Source organism: Bos javanicus, chromosome 7, assembly GCF_032452875.1.
Source record: "Bos javanicus breed banteng chromosome 7, ARS-OSU_banteng_1.0, whole genome shotgun sequence".
Classification (NCBI taxonomy): domain Eukaryota; kingdom Metazoa; phylum Chordata; class Mammalia; order Artiodactyla; family Bovidae; genus Bos; species Bos javanicus.
In genome coordinates this window covers 51011926-51032656 of record NC_083874.1, presented here as the reverse complement: position 1 = coordinate 51032656, position 20731 = coordinate 51011926, and the positions used below count along the sequence as shown (strand labels likewise).

Here is a 20731-nt window from a genome sequence, read left to right as displayed (position 1 = left end):
TTAGAGGTTTTAGCCTGATCCACACACATTTTAATTTAGCGACACAAACTAAACTATTTGTCGAAGTGCTTAAAACCACACACGAAATCTGTGCATTGTGCTGTGTTTGGAAGGACGTGGAGAATCAAGGCAGGCCTATAGGTAACGTGGGGAAGACGTACTCTGAATCGGAATCCCGGTTATTTTAGGCGTTAATAACGACGGGGAAGGTAGGAAAACCAAGCAGCCCCCTCATGCGCAGGCGCAGAAGGAAGAGGCGCTATCAACCCTTCAGGGCGCGCCCTTCCCCCACGCTCTTTCCGGGCTTCTCCCACTGCGCAGGCGCAGTAGTGAAGCAAGATGGCGGCCCCCGTGGATCTGGAGTTGAAGAAGGTAAAAAAGGGTCTTGAGCAGGCGGAAGCTTTTGTTTGGAAGCTAAGGGGACTGTGGACAAGAATATCGAATGAGTCTCTAGTGCTGCGGAAGGAAAGAGGCCCCAGGGAAATGGGGAGTGGTTTCTCAGAGTTCAAAGGCGGTACCGGGCCTCCTTAGGCTGGAGTCGAGGGCGAGCGGCTCTTTGCCGGGTAAGAGCCGGTTGGGCTGGGCCTGGTTAAGTTTGGCGAGCCTATAGCGGTTTTGTTCCCTTGTTCCGAGCTCCAGAGTCCTTTCGTTGCTCTTGGTGCCTTCAGTTCCATAGTGAGGCCTGAAGTGAGCGCTTCCAGTTGGAGCCTTTTTAGCCTGCTTGCCCGAGCTGTAGCATCTGTAATTCTGTATCCTAATTTGCTTTGAAAAACTTCAAGTCCAGTCTGTTTTTAGGTCAGTTCTTTAATCCCATATCTTGTAAGGTCGCTTCATACAGTTCAGTCATGTATCCTCATAGCAATGTTCATCTTAGGGCTTTGCCAACAACCCCCCCCCCCCCCCCCCCCCCCGTTTTTAAAGACTTGTCAAAGAAGAAGCAAGTCAAAGTTTTCCAGATAAAATTGGTATCAGAAGGAATTGAGTTTCTCTCTTCAAACAATTGCCTAGAAATGTGTTACACAGAAACGTTTTCACCACCTAAGAGTTGTCAGGATTCTAACACCACTACCGGCTCAAAAGCATATCCTTTTTTTTGGCGAAGGGAGGGAGAATGGGGATTGGAAAGGAGCCTAGACTTCATCTACTTTAAACCAATACTTTTCTAGAAAAGGAAACAGTTTAACAGAAGATTCAGCCCAAGCTTGGTTCTAGAATACTGCATTCTCTGCCTCACTTCACACCTTTTGACCACTACTTGAGGTTAGAAGAGCAAATTTTGTTTAAGACTGTCTTGTGATCAACCTTTGCATGAGAAATAAGACAGTTGAAGTAGCTCTTCCACGTACTAGATGAAGCAGTGTATTATTGCTCTGAGGATTTGTGTGTGTGTGTATTGCGTTTTGTTTGGAACTTGTACCTTTACTCCTTACGGTGCTCTCTAGTGCTGTATTATCTCAGCTTTAACAATATACTAGCTTCCTTAGCAAACTGTGTCTTAAAGTGTTTTAAAAGTTTACCTTTTTTTTCTGTTAGAAGTTCAAATTTAAGTTAGGGTTTAGTGAGAGCTAACAATAGAATACAGCTGTGAATGGACTTACCCCTCAATATTATTTGAATCTGTTGCTGGGAAACCTATGGACAGTGAATGCAAACTAAGAAAATAATTACAGACTTAAATTGGGTAGTTTTGGCAACCAATAAAATTACAGAAGAAACTTGTTTAAAGGTCTTTTAATATGTTTATAATTTTGGGGGGAGGGGGAGGGATGGAGACTAAACTTTGGGTACCTCCTCTCCCCTTTAGATAAATCTTTTGAAACCTTACTAGTAGGTGAGAACAAAGTCAGAATAAAAGTTTAGTAGCGTTTTGCCATGTATTGCAGCCACAGGTGTTATTATTAAGTCAGAATTTGACAGCATGTGAAAATCATTCTAGGCACTTCAGAAGTATCGAAAACCTTTTGAGTTAAGAGTACTCAGAAGTCAAATTTGGCTTATTGTGTACATATGAAGATTATGATGCAGTTCTTTTATCAATGCTTTGAATTTTTTGTGTCTTTCTCTTAAAATATTCATTTTCTGAATATTACTGTGGATAGTAGAGTAGAAAGATTCAGTAACTAGCGGTCAGAAGAAGTTAAGTACTTGGTTTTTGAGCTAGTAGTTGTTCAGCCCTGTGAAGGTCATTTATATCTCTTCAAAATGTTTAGTTAATTTGTAAACTGTGCTGATGAATCTGCCATCCTTAACTCAGGATTATTGAAAAGAGAAAATGAGACATTTATTATATGTCAGTATTCTCATATTAATTTTCACATGTTAATATTTTGAACAAGTGTGGGAAAGTGCTTTAAATAATCTTGAGTAGTACAGATGTGGTGAGTTGTTACATTTATGGTTCTTGATTTGGGTCTCTGGGTTTCTGATTTTTGCCTTTAGAGCTTTTATTACTCCTTGGGTACCTACTACTTGATATGGTTATTATTTACCATGCCTTTGTTCAGCTTCTTCAGATAGGTTGCATCTTCTGAGGACTGGGTAAGTTCAGTACAGTTGACTCTTGAACAGCATTGGTTTAAACTGCAGGGATCCAGTTGTACACAGATTTTTAAAATAGTAAATACTAGAGTAATACATGATATGTAGTTGGGTGAATCAACAAATGTAGAACCAGGGATACAGAGGAACTGCAATATGGAGAGTCAACTATAAATTATACTTGGATTTTCAACTGCACGGAGGGTCAGTGCTTCTAATCACTGAATTGTTCAGGGCTCAAGTTTTTAGCAGACTGGCTTTGAGATGTTTGCTGTGGTAAATTTCACAGCTTTTTCTGTTTAGCAGGCTTCATTTTAATAGATTTGATTTAAACATTTACTGTAAAATATTGCACCTACTAAATCAAGGACATTTCTTTTTAGGCTTTCACAGAGCTTCAAGCCAAAGTTATTGACACTCAACAGAAGGTGAAGCTTGCAGATGTACAGATTGAACAGCTGAACAGAACGAAAAAGCATGCACATCTTACAGATACAGAGATTATGACTTTGGTAGATGAGACTAACATGTATGAAGGTGTAGGACGAATGTAAGTAAAGTATATCCTTAAGGGGGTTATCCTGAAAGAAGTTTATCTGAATTAAGTCATAGAATTTGTTCACTTTACAACTTGGATTAAAGTATCATAGTAGCTTTAAAGAACACTAGGTCAATATCTTTTTTCTTTCAAATGAGAAACTGAATTCCAGGTAGATGTGTTTAATCTTAAACTTTGAAGTATATTTTAAAAATATTTATTCCATGTTCTTCTCTCCATACTTAGGTACTTATGTGTGTAACTTCAATGGTAAAAATATGATTTGTTGTGAAAAGATGTTTATAGTAGTTTTGTGTGTGAAGATTTTTTTTTAAGTAGTTGTAGTTTTAACCTCTTCTTCCCAACCTGATTATTAATAGTCACACAAGTCATGAATCTTAGATGTCTGATCAGGTTGTAAAACAAAAATAAATATTCAGTTGTCTATTTAAATATACTCATTCTGTCAAACATGAGAAATCTAGTAAGTCAGCTTACCGTGTTCGTTCTAATTCTTATTATATGATTAACCACCTGCACTTCACTTTTTTTTTCTTTTAAAAACTATATTGCCATTCTGAGGGAGAATACATCTGCTTCATGTTCTCTAAGCGGTAAATGGGAATGGAAAAGCCCTTAACTGCAGGTCACATTCCATTACACTGAGCTAAAAGGAGACTGATTTTTTTTTTTTTAAGTGGAGGAGGTACAAGAGAAGGGTTTTTCTGGAATTTGGTCTTTGAATATTACTTAGTAAGTGGACCATTACTTAAGTTTGGAGCTCCTTTAGTTGGAAAGGAATTTGACCTCAGTCTAGGATGATTTGTTTTGTGATTGATTTGAAGGAAGCACGGCATGTGTAACATTTACTGATGGCTTTAGAATGACATCATGAGAAATAGACTCTGCTCATGACTGGCTAATCCATATTGGTTTGAAACAGAGGTAAATTATGATAAACTGTTCATCTGATTTGCTCTCTGAGAATAAACAGCATGGATAAGTAAACAAAATCTTATTGTTGGAGTCCATTTTTTCATTTTAGCTTGTTTTAAAAGGAAGAAAATTCCAATTTGAGAGTTTGTTACTGGGACACAAAAGAATTGGGATGAAAACAAAGTAGAACCCTTGAATATGTGTCTGTGTAGCATGAAGTGCATTGTTGGCATTCACTGCAGGATAATTTTATCTTTGTTATGAATATCCTTAGGTCTTAAAACGGTAATGGTAGCTTTTATAGCATGCTTGTTAACATGTTGTGCTTTGGTTTCACATCATTACATTAGCCTTTGCTTGCTGCTGTTAAAGAATTTCTCTCTCCTGAAAAGAAAAACTCTTTGGTCTTTTGATCTATAGTGAATTTGTTTTTTTTTTAATAATTTTTTTTTTTTTTGGCTTTGCTGGGTCTTTGTTTCTACACGCTGGCGCGCTCTAGTTTTGGGGAGCAGGGGCTACTCTGGTTGCAGCGCTCTGGCTTCTTGTGGTGGTGGCTTCTCTTGTTGCAGAGCACGGGCTCTAGGGTGCACAGTCTTCCGTAGTTGTGGTTCCCGGGCTCTAGGGTACAGGCCCAATAGTTGTGGCTCACAGGCTTAGCTGCTCCATGGCGAATGGGATCTTCTGGGACCAGGGATTGAACCTGTGTCTTCTGCACTGGCGGGCGGATTCTACCAGTGAGCCACCAGAGAAGCCCAATCTATAGTGAAGTTTTAATTTTTAATAGAATAATTTCATTTACTAAACATTCTGCAGAGATGGTAGACAAGTTGCCTTTTTTTGCTTAGTGCCCAAAGTGCTACTTATTGGTTGTATTCCACTCAAAGAATTTTAGAGTTTAAAGGCTGGGATATGAATTAGTTAATGGTAGAACAGTAGTATTTCCAAAAGATTTATTTCATGTGAATTATGTTTCTTAAAAGAAATAAGTAGCTTTAAGTGTTTAGATAATGTGGAATATCTACACGGTTTTAAACTTTGGTTTTAAATTTGTCTTTTGTACTTTGTGCATCTCACTGGAGTTTGTAGGGGCATGTAAGGTAAGTTGTATTTGTTGTTTGGCTAGAGTGTTAGTGCCCTCAGGAGGAAAAGACTTGCTGAGTATTAGTCTGGTCATGAGGATGTTCTCTTTCTTGATGCTAAGCCTGAAATAGCTATTTCTGAATTTATAGTCTTGAGTAATCTTGAGTATCATTGTGAAAGAAAAGACAAATTAAGGTAAAGACTAGAGTTAAAGAAGTGAATCACAATGATACTCTTCTTTAACTCTAGTCTTTACCTTAATTTGTCTTTTCTTTTCCTTTTTGAAAATTGTTAGGGAATTCTAATTAGAATGCTAATTTTTCTCAAACTGTTGTTTTAAAACCAAGAATTATAAAATCTAAAACATTACATTTTGGTTTTAGAACCTGCAGTTTTACCATTGCTGAAATTCAGGCCTCTTGCCTGAACTAAGAAGCAATAGCTTCTGAACTGTTCTTTCTGCCCTTATTGTGTTGGTTTAAATGCTTTCTTCACACATTTGCCAGATATGATTATGTCATTATTTTTCATAAAATCTTTTGTTCATCCTTGGTTGCCCACAGGATAAAATCTAAACTTGTTAGCCTAGCATTCATAGTCATTCATAATCTGTCCTTAATTTACCCTTCTAGCCTCAAATCCTACCACTTTCTATTCCCAGGCTGAGGATAGCACATAAATTCATCTCATGGACTTACTTCTTTTCATTGGTTTTGAGTTACCTGTTGAGTTTGAGTCTCATGTGGGCTTAAACATGCTTTAATTGATCAGTGAGGTCTGTCATGGGCTGAAGGTAGAAGGGGAGTGGCTCATGTACCCAGAATTGTTATCCTACCCTCGTCACATGGGCTTCCTCGCACATGCCATGTTTTTGTGTTTTCTTGGTTTTGCTCCTTCTGTCCTTCTTGGCCTGCAGTATCCCACTTTTCCTCCTGAAATTCACATCCTTTAAGACAGAGCTTATCTTCTCTGAAGAGTTTTCCATCTTCCCTGGCAGATTTACTAACACGTTCCTGTAGCTAGTAGAGCATGTGGGTGGTGGCATGAGGGTAGCGGGCAGAACCTGATTGAGTTTGAAATGGTCTGGTCTCCCCAACTAGATTGTCAAAGACCATATACATATTTATCTTTGTTTCCTCAGTCCTCAGTATAATGTCTGGCACAAAATGCGTGTTAAATGTGTGTTGGTTTGAATTGAATATAATTCTGTTGGCTAAAATAACTGCATTTTCTTTTGGTCCTTTAGAAAAGAAATGTTTAGTAAGTGTCAGAGACTTAAGAATTGAAGTTTATTATGCTTTTTAAATATATGATTCAATAAAGTAGAAAATTTTAAAGTTAACATATTTTGAGTAAGGTCAAAGGAATTGTTTCTGACCAAAATTATGTCCTCTAATCTGACAGAATTAATTCTTTATTAAATCTTTTGAGAAGATTGACTAATTCTAAATGCCAACCGGTTGCAGAGATAGTCAGCATTGACAATATAGAAAAACCCCAAGCCTTTAGGATTACGCTGAGGGCAGTATAATCCTTGGAGAGTAAAGGCTGTTCTGTGCAGAGTAATACTGGTATAATTGTATATTTTACCTTGCTTATGCTTACATAGGATGGAAGTCATATTTTTCATTTTAGAGTGTGCATTTAGTTTACAAAGTCATTTCAAGCCCAGATGCCTTTCCCAGTCATGAGTATGGAGAAAACTGGTAGTGTTAAATATCTTTTATATATGGCTATTTTCAGGTTAAAACAAAGAAAATCAAGCTACAGGGTAAGAGATAATGAATTGCTGTATACTGTAAACTCTGCATATTCGTTGCTCAAAAGTTATCGTCCATCTAGTCTCTTGGCATGTTGCCAGCACATTTTAGTTCTCTTACTTCATATTCTTTGGAGGGGCTGTTCTGTAGCCTGATACTACTACCACCAATTTCTAGTTTTGCTACTTAAGCTGTTTGTGAGCTGACCTCACCATACTGCTTTGAGAACTATGATGAAAGTTACAACTGTGGAATGATGTGTCTGAATAGTTGGACGTGTTTGTCTTTTCATCTTTCTAGCATGCAAGGAAGGAATAGACACAGATCTCAAATAAATATTACATGAATGTTTCTTGTAGTTTTTTTGTGTGTGTGTGAATAAAAACCAGCTTGTAATTATTTATGGTAGTTTTCTTCCATTTTCCTTTGCATAGTAGAAATAAGAATATTTTTCAGAGTTAGTATTACATCTGAAAGTGCATATAAATGACATTTAGTCATACTAATGTTTGAAAGGACCATCATTAGAATAAAGGTCAAATTTATTTTTATTAACAATAGGTATGATCCAGACTCTGATTTGATATTAGGTCCATTATTCTAATATCTTTGTGCTTGAGCATTACATTAATAACACTTCTTCTTTCCAAAAGAGATAAATTAAGCTTTATATTTCTTTAATGAGAGGAACTTGAGTAGATTAGCCTTTGAGAAGAATGATTAGTGCCTTTGTAAAACTTGAACCTAACTAAAAATAACTTTGTACCATATTTAAACTAATTTAGAGGTATGCCACCATTCTGTGGATATTTTTTACATTTAAGGAACTAAGAATGAACAATGGTATAAATCTACCAACTAGATAAGTGTCTAGCAATGCAGAAATTGCTGTTTGGGAGCGGTGTTGCTATTTCTACTTGTTGAAGTAATTTGATGGTTGATCTCTGGTGGTTGAAAAATCCACAAGTATAAAACTTAAGATAAATGTGGCACAGGTAGAAAATGAAAACAGTAGGTATATTTCTGATGGGTAACAAAATTTTTAAAAAATCCAAATAATTGAACAGATTTTCAACTAATTATGATGTAGAAATCTGAACTGTGACAGTTTGGTTGAACTGCCCTTTGTTTAGAATGTTATGTTTTTGTTTTGATTTTAATTTATAGCTTGAATGTTGACTTGTAATTTGGATTGTAACATTTAGAAAAGTCAAGATGAAACATTTGCAGTTGCTCTTGGTTTAGATATATTAAATATTAGTCAAAAGGGATATAACCAGGCTGTCTTAAGTTTTGCAGCCGTTTTACTTTATGTAGAGTTGATATTCCAGTCAATTTGAGGTAATTTTAAAGCTGAAGATAAGTTGCATTATATTTTATTCCTAATACATTAGGAGAGAAACCACAAATCTTGGTGTAATAGACATTGTTAAGTATTATTGATATTATAGTAATAATAGTCTCACTAGAACCAAGTTTAGATATTTTATGCTTACTGTTGGAGAGAAAAAATGCAGTCTACTTTTGGTGTGAGGGTCACATTGCAAATTCAAATTTATAAGCTCCTTTATATACTGTCTTTAAAGGTGTTAGTCTGTATTTTAGAGCAGAGAAAATGAAGCAAAGATAAAATAATTTTCAGAGGTAAGAAGAAATTTAATCATTTTTTAGGTTTTATTTTAAAAGGAAGAGGAGTTTTAATGTTGAGCTGCTTTTCCTAATAGAATATGAACCACCCTTCTTGTGTTTTTAAACAGAGCTGTATAAAGTCATGGCTTTCATTTCTCAGAGTTCTAATGGGGAAAAAACAACTCTTTCTGTTGTGCAGGGGAAAATGACTTCAGTTTTGTTGATGTTGAGTATGTATATAACCCCAGCTGGGCATAGTCTCCTCTTCCACAGATGTGATACTCTAGGGAGAGGAGATTTCTGAGTCATAGTCTTAATTTTCTTAAGCTGTCAGTGATTTAAAAACTTGGTGTTCATTATAAGTCTTCTGACTGGTGTGTAGAATGACATCACTGTTTTTATGCCAGGAGAAGTTAACAAACATTTGCGTAGGAATGACATAGCTATGTTTCTTCTGCAGAAAGAGTAGTTTTAATAATTCTCTCCCTTCTTCCCCTCCCATGTCCTCCAAGATCCAAACAATCTCATTGAAACACTGGAAATTAATTTCCAAAATGTTGTGTTAATTAGGAGTTTATTGTAAAAAAAAAAAAAAAAAAAAAAAGAGAGTTTGTACACTTACCTTGGGATGTACAAACATACTGAAATAAAAATTTTATTTAATGTGTCTTTGTTGTAGGGTTGGTTCATTTATGCTAGAACTTGTTGAGAAAAGGTAAATGTAATTGATTGATTTTGTTAACCGTTACTTGGAGGAGTTTGCTTCTGCCATCTCCTGACATCAAAAAGCCTGCCTTTTTTTTCCCCATCTGCTTTTGTTGCATGAAAGTAATTAATCAGCAACATGAGAGGATTGTGGTACAGTGTATTCCAGTTGGTGATTAAGCACGAAGTTAATGTAGTTAACTGAGGGAAGGGTGAAAAAAATTACCTTGTTGTTCCTTTGTAAATAAAAATAAAGCTAGCAGTAATCTTGAACTTTGTTACTTTGTCCTTGGGGATTTGGGTGCTGTAACTGACTTAAATCAGGTTGAATTTCTCTGAAGTAAAAAACAATCAATTTTAAGCTGTACCAAGGATTTTCTGATTTTAGCTGTCACTTATCTCATAGTGGCAAATTTAGGAACAACTTGTTATCTAATCTGTTTGAGAGAAGACTGATATGGTCAGGTCAAGGAACATAATCTGCTTAATGAAACATCCAAAAAAGAACTAGAAAAAAAAAACTGGCTTAAAAGGTAAGAGCCAGTCCATATATATGAATATATAAGTAATGACTTATTGGTGTTTTTTTAATTTATTAGTTTTGTCAGGAATTGCTGTGAATTGCAAATGTCTTTTGCCCAGATAGAATAATTAGGATTGCATTGTGTTGCATGCACCATTAGTGCCTGTGGTTTTGTGAAGAATGCATGCCCACTTTATTTTTAGAATTTAGGTTTGAATGGACATTCTGGGAGAACGTTATCTCGTTGTTCTGACCAGAAACGCTCATTACCAACTCTTGTTCTAAGATCAGTTACCTTGAAATGAACCAGATTACTTGGAAAACACTACCCTTTGGCTTTGAAGGGCTACCCTTTGAGGACTTGAAATATTCTTACATCAAAATTTCACAGCAGCAGGAGCACAGTATTGAAAATGTATCTTTAAATAGGTAAGAGCATAATTGGCCTAAGCAAAGCCTTTTACATTGTTTGGCTTAGGGTAAAAAGATTTGGACCACAGTATGCATCCTATATGTGTGTAACTCTTTTGTGCTTGTACCAAATTGTGTTTATGTTTCTCTGTGACTTTCTGCTTTTGCACCAATAGTCTTCTGTTTGTGTTCTTCAGTACTCATTTTTTATTATCTGGTGATTCTAGTTTATCCAGTGTTATATTTTAACCTACGAGTGAAATAAAGATCACATCTTGGAAAAATTTATAGCATAGCTCGATGCTTATGTGTGAAAATGTTTAGGTTTTGATGAGGCCAGAGTAAAAGTGGTAAACATCAGAGGTGATTATTTACCAGAATGCTTAGAATACCAAGTAGTGACCAAAAATAAGTGTCATGTTTAAAATAGATTAGCATACTACTGTTTCTAATTTTGGAATAATACTTTGATTTAAAAATACACAGTGGTTTTTAACTAGTACAGATTGAACCTGTCAGTATATGAGTTACTCATCTAGAACAAGGAATGTTTACATGAAATTGGGTTCCTGATGGAACCATGATTTTTAAAAATAATTCCAGTGAATTCCCAATCCTCATCTTCTTTAACTTATCAGTAGCATTTAGTCCAGTTTATATTTCTTTCCTTTATGTGCTTTTTTCCCATGGCTTCTAGGATACTGCCTGTTAGTTTTCCTTCAATTTCACTGGCCATTCCTTCTCAGTCTCCTTCACTGTTTCCTTTTCTTTCCCATTTCCAAATATTATTTGGGCTCATCTCAGCCTTTGGATTTTTTTTCTCTTTTCTTATATATAGTCAGTTTCTTAGTGATCTCATCCAGGCTTATCTCTTTAAATGCTTTTTTGTATTCTGACAACTCCCAGAATTTTACCTTCCCTTCCCTGAACTCCAGACTTGGAGATATCTACCTCCTTCCTTTACATTTCTTTTTGATGGGCTAATAGGCATCTCAAAACTAACTTGACTAAAATAAAAATATTATTATTATTTAAAATTTTGTGTATTTTTGGCTGCACTGAGTCTTCATTGCTTTTCACGGGCTTTCTCTAGTTGCGGCGAACAGGGGCCACCCTTTGTTTTGGTGTGCAGGCTTCTGATTGCAGTGGCTTCTCTTGTTGTAGAGCACAGACACTAGAGCACAGGCTCAGTAGTTGTGGCACATAGGCTCAGTTGCTCCATGGCATGTGGAATCTTCCTGCTCCAGGGATTGAACCCTTGTCACCCGCCTTCACAGGTGGATTTCTTTCCAGTGTGCCACCAGGGAAGTCCAAAATGTTGTGGCAGTCTGAATAGGGTTGACGAGTTGGAAAAGAATTTCCAGACACAGAGTATTTCAGAAAGGAGTGAATTTATTGAGAACAAAGAGCAGAGATAGTGAGGAGCATTGCAAATGCCAACTTTGTGACACACCAGGGAGAGCCCGCTGTGAGAACAACAGGCCGGCTCAGGGAGAGCTGTCGCTTTTCACGGTTTAAGTACCCAATTTTTATAGCCTCAGGACAAAGAAGAATCCTACTGGAAGGATGGCATTAGGTAATTGGTTAGGGTGCTATAGGGTGAGTACTGGAGTGGCATTTTTGCCTAATTTGGAGTCAGGAAGCTGGCTGGTAATGATCAGGGGGGCTTTTGGCAGGCAGTGGTTACAAAGGGGCTCATTCAACTTCAGCGGTGACCTTGGTTTTGGGCTTTGCATCTATGGCCTTGGTACGAGGCCTTGCTACTGTGATCTTGGGATGGGACTCCACACAAAATTCTTATTATTTACAAATTAACCAGTTCCTTCTTCAGTCTTTCTCATTTCAGCAAATGCATTTTCTTTCCTTTTAGTTCTTCTAAATCTTGGCTCATCCTTGACTCCTCTCTTTTAGTCTTAAGTTCAGTCCGTTAGCAAAGACTGTCTAAATTTTGTCTAGAATCTGCACATTACTTGTTACCAAGTTGGTCTAAACTGTCACTGGATTGCAGTTTTCTCTTAAATGGGTTTCCTGCTTCCATCCTTACCACATTATAGCTTTTCTCAACTGTGTAGCCAGAGTGATTCTTTTTTTTTTTTTAATTAATTTTTAGGCTGTGCTGGGTCTTTGTTGCTGCTTTCAGGCTTTCTCTAGTTGAGGCAAGCAGGGGCTACTCTCTAGTTGCAGTCTGTGGGCTTCCCATTGTGGTGGCTTCTCTAGTTGCAGAGCACGGGCTCCAGGGCACAGGGCTTCAGTAATTGTAGCACACAGGCTCAGCAGTTGTGATGCACTGGGCTTAATTGCCCTCTGGCATGTGAAGTCTTCCCCAACCAGGGATCGAACCCATGTCCCTTGCATTGGCAGGTGGAGTCTTAAGCACTGCACCATCAAGAAAGTCCGAGAGTGATTCTTGTAAAATATAGATCTTTCTTCCAGATGTCTGTATGGCTTATAACTTCCCTTCCTTCAGTCTGTACTAAGTAGGCATTGAGACCTTTTGTGACTACCCTATTTAGTTATTTATCAATATATTAAATTTTTAAAAATTGATACATAGTTAATTACAATGTTGTGTTACTTTCTGCAGTATAGCGAAGTGAATCAGTTATACATATACGTATATCCACTCTTATGACCGCCCAGTTTAAAATTGGTAATGCATACTTCACCTCCCACCTACTTGCCTTGTGTACTCTTTTTTTTTCCTTGGCTTTATTTTTCTCCTGCCACTTTAAACCATCTGACATACCATAGTACTAACTGTCTATCTTTCTTAAATCAACTTTATTGAGCTATAACTTACATATAGTAAAATGCATTCATTTTAAGAGTAGAGTTGGGTGAATTTTGACAAAGTGGTGATTACACTCCAATCATGATATAGAACATTTTCATCTCTCTAAAATGTTCTTCCTTGCTTTAGTCAACGCACTCCCCTAAATCCTGCCCTGGGCAACTGATAGTCAGATTTCTATCGCTGTAGATTAGTTTTGCCTGTTTTAGAACTTTATATAGAATATATAAGTAGAATCATTATAGTATATACTCCTTTTGTGGCTTCTTTGATTAAGCTTAATACTTCTGAGATCTGTCCATATTGTGCCTATTAGTCTTCCTCAGGGACTGTATTTTGGGCTTTAGTTCCACTTTTTAAAGTATTCTTGCCTCTGCCCTCCCCGCTGTGTTTGCCAGCTTCATCTTGAGATTGGTTGCAGGAATTCCAAGGATTTCATTCAGATGTGACAACATCCAGAGTTAGAAAGTTATCATGTTTTTTTGTGTCACTTTTTGTGAGCAAAGGAATCTTTCCTTGAAGTCATCAAAAGGACCATCTCTCATACTTCACAACAAGAGCTGAGCTACATGCTTGGCTTAAATCTTCGGGGTTGGAACTGCCATAATTAGGAAAGACCAAGATTTACTGCAGGATTCACCTCCCGGAGTCACTCAACAGTGCAGGCTACCCAGACAAAACTGGGGCTCTGTCAACAAAGAACAGATATTGGATAGCCAACCAGTAGCATCTGCTAAAATCATGAACAGTAATCATTGCAGTGTCCAACAGTTCAGGGCTAGCTACATGAGAATTATGTAAAATATTTAAGAAGAATTAGGGAGTTTAATTAGGGAATATAGGTAGGAAATTCTTGAAGTAATTCAGGAGTATAGTAATAAGGGCATAATTAAGGTGGAAGAAGTGGGATGGAGAGGAAGAGGGTGAAAGAAAGTGATGAGCCTTGGAGATAAATTGGGAATATGGGGACACAGAGAATAGCTGTAGGTTTGGGACTTAGGTGAGTGGGCAAATGGTGACATTATTGATAGAGACTGCATTTGAAATGGGGAAACCTGATTGTAGGCAGTGTTGGCCTGGGTAGATAAAATGAGTTTAATTTGGGACTTGTTGAATTTGAGGAAATGTGGAAAATATAAGTGGAAGTGACCATTAGATGATAGTGCAGGTGGTAGGGATTTGTACTATTTTGAGATTCATTAGCCAAGTTTGTGGTGGTTTAGTCGTTAAAGCCATGACCAACTCTTGTGACCCCATGGACTGTAGCCTACCAGGCTCCTCTGTCCATGGGATTTCTCAGGCAAAAGTATTGATGTGGATTGCCATTTCCTTCTCCAGGGAATCTTCCTGACCCAGGCATTAAACCTGTGTCTACTGCATTGCAGGTGGATTCTTTACTGCTAAGACAGCCAAGTTTAAGCCTTGAAAATAAAAGAGTTCTCAGAGGGACTTTGGGTGCAAATAGCTTAGCCCAGAGCTTGCATAATACTTTTAATATGGGCACTGGAAGAGAAAAGGAAAGAAGGACTTAAAGAATATAGTAGTTGGTAAGGGGAGCATGAATAGTATAGTACTAAGATGCAGCAGTATCACTCAGTGTATATTAATTTTTGATAATATTCTATAGGTTTTTATCAGGGGATCTTCTGTATGCTTTTAACATGTTCTCAACCTGCTTTATTTTAATTAATAGACTTTTATTTTTTAGAGCATAACTTTTAGTTTAAAAGAAAACTGAGCAGAAAGTACCAAGAGCTCTCACATTCTTCCTCCCCAGTCTCCTCCTTTTATATCTTGAATTTGTGTAGTATATTTGTTTCAGTTGAAGGAATATTGATACATTATGATTAATAAGATCCAGTGGGCTTCCTGGTGGCTTAGTCAGGAGATGTGTATAGTATTTTAGTTCCCCAGCCAGGGATTGATCCCATATCCTCTGCATTGAAAATGGTGAGTAGCCACTGGACTGCCAGGGAAATTCCAGCTCACTTCTTTTTTTTTTTTTTAATTTATTTATTTTTGGCTGTGCTGAGTCTTTGTTGCTGTGCAGACTTTTTCTCTATTTGCAGTGAGCAGAGACTACTCTCCAGTTGTAGTTGCTGGCTTCTCATTGCCGTGGCTTTTCTTGTTGTGGAGCATGGGCTTTAGAGCCTAAGGGCTTCAGTAGTTGCGGCTCTCGGGCTCTAGAGCACAGACTCAGCAGTGTGGTGCCCGGGCTTAGTTGTTCTGTGGTATATGGGATCTTCCCAGATCAGGGATCCAACCCATGTCTGCTGCATTGGCAGGCAGATTCTTTATCACTGAGCCAGCAGGGAAGCCTTCATTTCTTTTTTAATTTCCTTTTTTTCTCACAGTGTTTCCGTCTGTCAGTTCTGTTGTTACATCTTTGAGTGTACTTATTTATTTGTTTATTTAAAACATTTTATTGGAGTAGAGCTGATTTATAAGGTGGTGTTAGTTTGGGTGTACAGTAAAGTCATTCAGTTATATTCATTATTTTTCAGATTCTTTTCTCGTATTGGTTATCACAGAATATTGAGTAGTTCATAATGTATACAGTAGGTTCTTGTTGATTTATCTGTCTTATAAATAATACTGCATGTATGTTAATATCAAGCTCCTAATTATCCCTCCCCACCACATTTCCCTTTTGGTAACCATATTTGTAAAATGTTTGTATATCTGGATATCTGTTTAATCAGATAATCTGTAAGTCTGTTTCTGTTTTGTAATTAAGTTCATTTCTATCATTTTTTAAAAATTACATTCCACATATGAATGATATCATTTGATATTTGTATTTGACTTACTTGCATTAGTATGATAATCTCTAGTTCCATTCATGTTGCTGCAGATGGCATTATTTCATTCCTTTTTATGTCTGAGTAATATTCCTGTGTGTGTGTGTGTGTGTGTGTGTGTGTGTGTGTGTACACCACATTTCTTTATCCATTCTTCTGTTGATGAACATTTGGGTTGCTTCCATGTCTTATAATTGCAGATAGCACTGCAGGGAACATTGGAGTGCGTGTGTGTTTTCACACCATGGTTTCCTCCATATATATTCTGAGCATATTTTCATGTGCTTCCTGTTTATGCTGTGTGTTTCCTTTGGAGAATTGTCTATTTTAGATCTTGTGTCCAGTTTTTGATTGATTTTTGAATTGAGCTGCTGGAGCTTTCTGTATATTTTGGAGATTAATCCGTCAATGGTTGCATTATTGGAAATATTTTCTCCCATTCTATGGATTGTCTTTTCATTTTGCTTATGGTTTCCTTTGCCGTGCAAAGCTGTTGAGTTTATTAGGTCCCATTTGTTTGTTTTTGTTTTTATTTTCATCACTCTAGGAGGTGACTCAAAGAAGATATCACTGCGATTTATGTCACAGAGTATTCTGCCTGTGTTTTACTCTTTAGAGTTTTATAGCGTCTGGCCTTACAGTTTTGAATTTATTTTTGTGTATGGTGTTAAAAATAGTTCTATTTCATTTTTTACATGTAGCTGTCCAGTTTTCTTAGCACCACTTATTGAAGAGACACTCTTTTCTCCATTGTATATTTTTATCTCCTTTGTCATAGATTAATTGACCATAGGTGCTTGGATTTATTTCTGGGCTTTTTGTCTTGTTCACTTGATCTGTGTTTCTGTTTTTGTGCCTGTATCATACTGGTTTTTTTTTTTTTTAGTTTATTTTTAATTGGAGGATAATTGCTTTACAATGTTATGTTGGTTTCTTCCATACATCAACATGAATCAGCCATAGGTATACATATGTCCTCTCCCTCTCCCTCCCATCTCCCACCCCATCCCACCCTCTAGCTTGTCATAGAGCACCCAGTTGAGCTCCCTGTGTCATACAGCAAATTCCCACTGGCTGTTTTACCAGTGGTAATGCATACGTACCACTGTTTTGATGACTATAGCTTTGTGGTATAGTGTGCAGCTAGTGAGCCTGATTCCTCTGGCTCTTTTTCTTTCTCTAGATTGCTTTGGCTATTCAAGGTCTTTTGTGTTTCAATAGAAATTAAATTTTTTGATCTAGTTCTGTGAAAAATGCCATTGGTAATTTGACAGGGATTGCATTGAATCTATAGATTGCTTTGGGTAGCATATTCATTTTAATAATATTGATTATTCCAATCCAAGAACATGATATATCTTTCCATCTGTTCTGTTATCTTCAGTTTCTTTCATCAGTGTCATAGTTTTTGCAGTACAGGCCTTTTGTCTTCTTAGGTAAGTTTATTCCTAGGTATTTTACTTTTTTTTTTCCTCTTTAAAAAATTATTTTTTAATTGAAGGATAATTGCTTTACAGAATTTTGTTGTTTTCTGCCAAATATCAGCATGAATCAGCCATAGGTATATATATGTCCCCTCCCTCTTGAACTTGCCTTCCATCTCCCTCCCAATCCCACCCCTCTAGGTTGTTACAGAGCCCCTGTTTGAGTTCCCTGAATCATACAGCAAATTCCCATTGGCTGTCTGGTTTGCATGTGGTAATATAAGTTCGCATGTGGTAATATAAGTTTCCATGTTACTCTCTCCATACATCTCACCTTCTTTCTCTTCCCTGTGTCCATAAGTCTGTTTTCTATGTCTGTTTCTCCATTGTGTGTGTGCTTAGTCTCTCAGTCGTGTCCGACTCTTTGAGATACCACGGACTGTAGCCCACCAGGCACCTCTGTCCATGGGGATTCTCCAGGCAAGAATACTGGAGTGGGTTGCTATGCCCTCCTCCAGGGGAATCTTCCCAACAAAGGGATCAAACCCAGGTATCCTGCATTGCAGATGAATTCTTTACTGTCTGAGCCACCAGGGAAGCACAAGAATGCTGGAGTGGGTAGCCTATCCCTTCTCCAGGGGAATTTCCCAACCCAGGAATCGAACTGGGGTCTCTTGCTTTGCAAGCGGATTCTTTACCAGCTAAGCTATCAGGGAAGCCCGTTTCAGCATTGCTGCCCTGCAAATAATTTCATCAGTACCATCTTTCTAGATTCCATACATACATGTTAGTATATGATATTTCTCTTTGTCTTTCTGACTTCACTCTGTATTTTAGGCTCTAGGTTCATCTACCTCATTAGAATTGACTCAAATGCATTCTTTTTATGACAGAGTAAGACTATTTTTGGGGCTCCAAAATCACTGCAGATGGTGATTGCAGCCATGAAATTAAAAAGACGCTTGCTCCTTGGAAGGAAAGTTATGACCAACCTAGATAGCATATTCAAAAACAGAGATATTGCTTTGCCAACAAAGGTCCGTCTAGTCAAGGTATGGTTTTTCCATACCTTGGAAACACATTCCCATTCACATTCATGTATGGATGTGAGAGTTGGACTGTGAAGAAAGCTGAGCGCCGAAGAATTGATGCTTTTGAACTGTGGTGGGTTGGAGAAGACTCTTGAGAGTCCCTTGAACTGCAAGGAGATCCAACCAGTCCATCCTAAAGGAGATTAGTCCTGGGTGTTCTTTGGAAGGACTGATGCTGAAGCTGAAACTCCAATACTTTGGCCACCTCATGTGAAGAGTTGACTCATTGGAAAAGACCCTGATGCTGGGAGGGATTGGGGGCAGGAGGAGAAGGGGACTACAGAGGATGAGATGGCTGGATGGCATCACCAACTCAATGGACATAAGTTTGAGTGAACTTGGGAGTTGGTGATGGATATGGAGGCCTGGCGTGCTGTGATTCACCGGGTTGCAAAGAGTTGGACACGACTGAATAACTGAACCATTGTATATATATACGACAGCTTCTTTATCCATTCACTTGTCATTGGACATCTGGGTTGCTTCCATGTTCTGGCTATTTTAAATAGTGCTGCAGTGAACATTGGGGTACTGTGTCTTTTTCAGTTTTGGTCTTCTCAGGGTAAATGCATAGTAGTGAGATTGCTGGGTCGTGTGGTAGTTTTATTCCTAGTTTTTTAAGAAATCTCCATAGTGGCTGTTTACATTCCCACCAGTAGTACAAGAGGGTTCCCTTTTCCATACCTCTCCAGCATTTATTGTTTGTAGACATTTTGATGATGACCATTCTGACTGGTGTGAGGTGATACCTCATTGTAGTTTTGATTTGTATTTCTCTAATAATGAGTGATGTTGAGCATCTTTTCATGTTTGTTAGCTGTCTGTATGTCTTCTTTGGCGAAATGTCTGTTTAGATCTTTCCCCACCTTTTGATTGGGTTGTTTATTTTTCTGGTATTGAGTTGTATGAGCTGCTTGTATATTTTGGAAATTAACCCTTTGTCACTTGTTTCATTTGCTATTAATTTTCTCCAGTTCTGAGGTTTGTCTTTTCACCTTGTTTATAATTTCCTTTGCTTTGCAAAAGCTTTTAAGTTTAATTAGGTCCCACTTGTTTGTTTTTATTTCCATTACTCTAGAAGGTGGGTCATAGAGGATCCTACTTTATGTCAAATGTTCTGCATATGTTTACCTCTAAGAGTTTTATAGTTTTTGGTCTTACATTTACGTTTTAATCCATTTTGAGTTTATCTTTGGGTATGGTGTTAGGAATTGTTCTAATTTCATTCTTTTACACATAGCTGTCCAGTTTTCCTAGCAGTAGTAACTGGGATTGGCTCCTTAAGATCTCTTTCTGATCTTTCATTGTTAGTGTTTAAAAATGCAGCAGATTTCTGTATATTTTGTATCATGCAGCTTTACCTAATTGATTGATGAGCTCTAGTAGCTTTTGGTAGCATCCTTAGGATTGTCAAATATAGTATCACGTCATCTGCAAACAGTGACAGTTTTACTTCTTTTCCAATTGGATTCTTTTTATTTTTCTTCTCTGATTGCCATGGCTAGGACTTCCAACACTGTTTGAATATCATTGATGGGAGTGGACATCCTTGTCTCGTTGTTCCTGATCTTAGAGAAAAATGCTTTCAGCATTTCACCATTGAGTATGATGTTAGCTGTGGGTTTGTTAGATATGGCCTTTATTATATTGAGCCATGTTCCCTTAATACCCACTTTTTGGAGATTTTTTTTATCATAAATGGGTGTTGAATTTGTGAGAAGGTTGTTCTACATCTATTGAGATGGTCATATGATGTTTATTCTTCAGTTTGTTGATGTGATATATCCCATGATTTGAAGAATCCTTGCACCTCTGGGATAAATCCCACTTGATCATGGTAAATGATCCTTTTAGTGTATTGCTGTATAGAGTTTGCTAGTTTTTGTTGATTTTTTTTTTTTTTTTGCATCTATGTTCATCAGTGATATTGGCCTGTAGTTTTTCATTTTTTGTGGTATCTTTGCCTGGCTTCGGTATCAGGGTGATGGTGGTGTCATAGAATTAGCTTGGAAATGTTCTTTCCTATGCAATTTTTTGAAAGAGTTTCAGAAGGATAGATGTTAATTCTTCTCTGAATGTTTTATAGAATTCCCCTGTGAAGCTATCTGGTCTTGGACTTTTATTTATTCAGTTCAGTTTAGTCGCTCAGTTGTGTCCAGCTCTTCACGACACCATGGACTGCAGCACACCAGGCCTCCCTGTCCATCACCAGTTCCCAGAGTTTACTCAGACTCATCTCCATTGAGTCAGTGATGCCATCCAGCCATCTCATCCTCTGTTGTCCCCTTCTCCTCTTGCCTTCAATCTTTCCCAGCATCAGGGTCTTTTCAAATGAGTCAGCCCTTTGCATCAGGTGGCCAAAGTATTGGAGTTTCAGCTTCAGCATCAGTCCTTGCAATGAACACTCAGGACTGATCTCCTCTTGGATGGACTGGTTGGATCTCCTTGCAGTCCAAGGGACTCTCAAGAGTCTTCTCCAACACCACAGTTCAAAAGCATCAATT

At 37.6% G+C, this 20731-nt stretch overlaps 1 protein-coding gene across 1 annotated transcript in view; it reads left to right on the top strand.

Annotated features, from left to right (window-relative positions):
- Nucleotides 1–265: 265 nt before the first annotated feature.
- Nucleotides 266–20731, top strand: part of PFDN1 (prefoldin subunit 1) — a 74007-nt gene continuing 53541 nt past the window's right edge. Inside the window, exons 1-2 of the mRNA XM_061423661.1 lie at nucleotides 266–372; nucleotides 2922–3088. Coding sequence (XP_061279645.1) covers nucleotides 340–372; nucleotides 2922–3088 — 200 coding nt within the window. The 5' untranslated portion in view covers nucleotides 266–339. The remainder of the gene's footprint in view (nucleotides 373–2921; nucleotides 3089–20731) is intronic.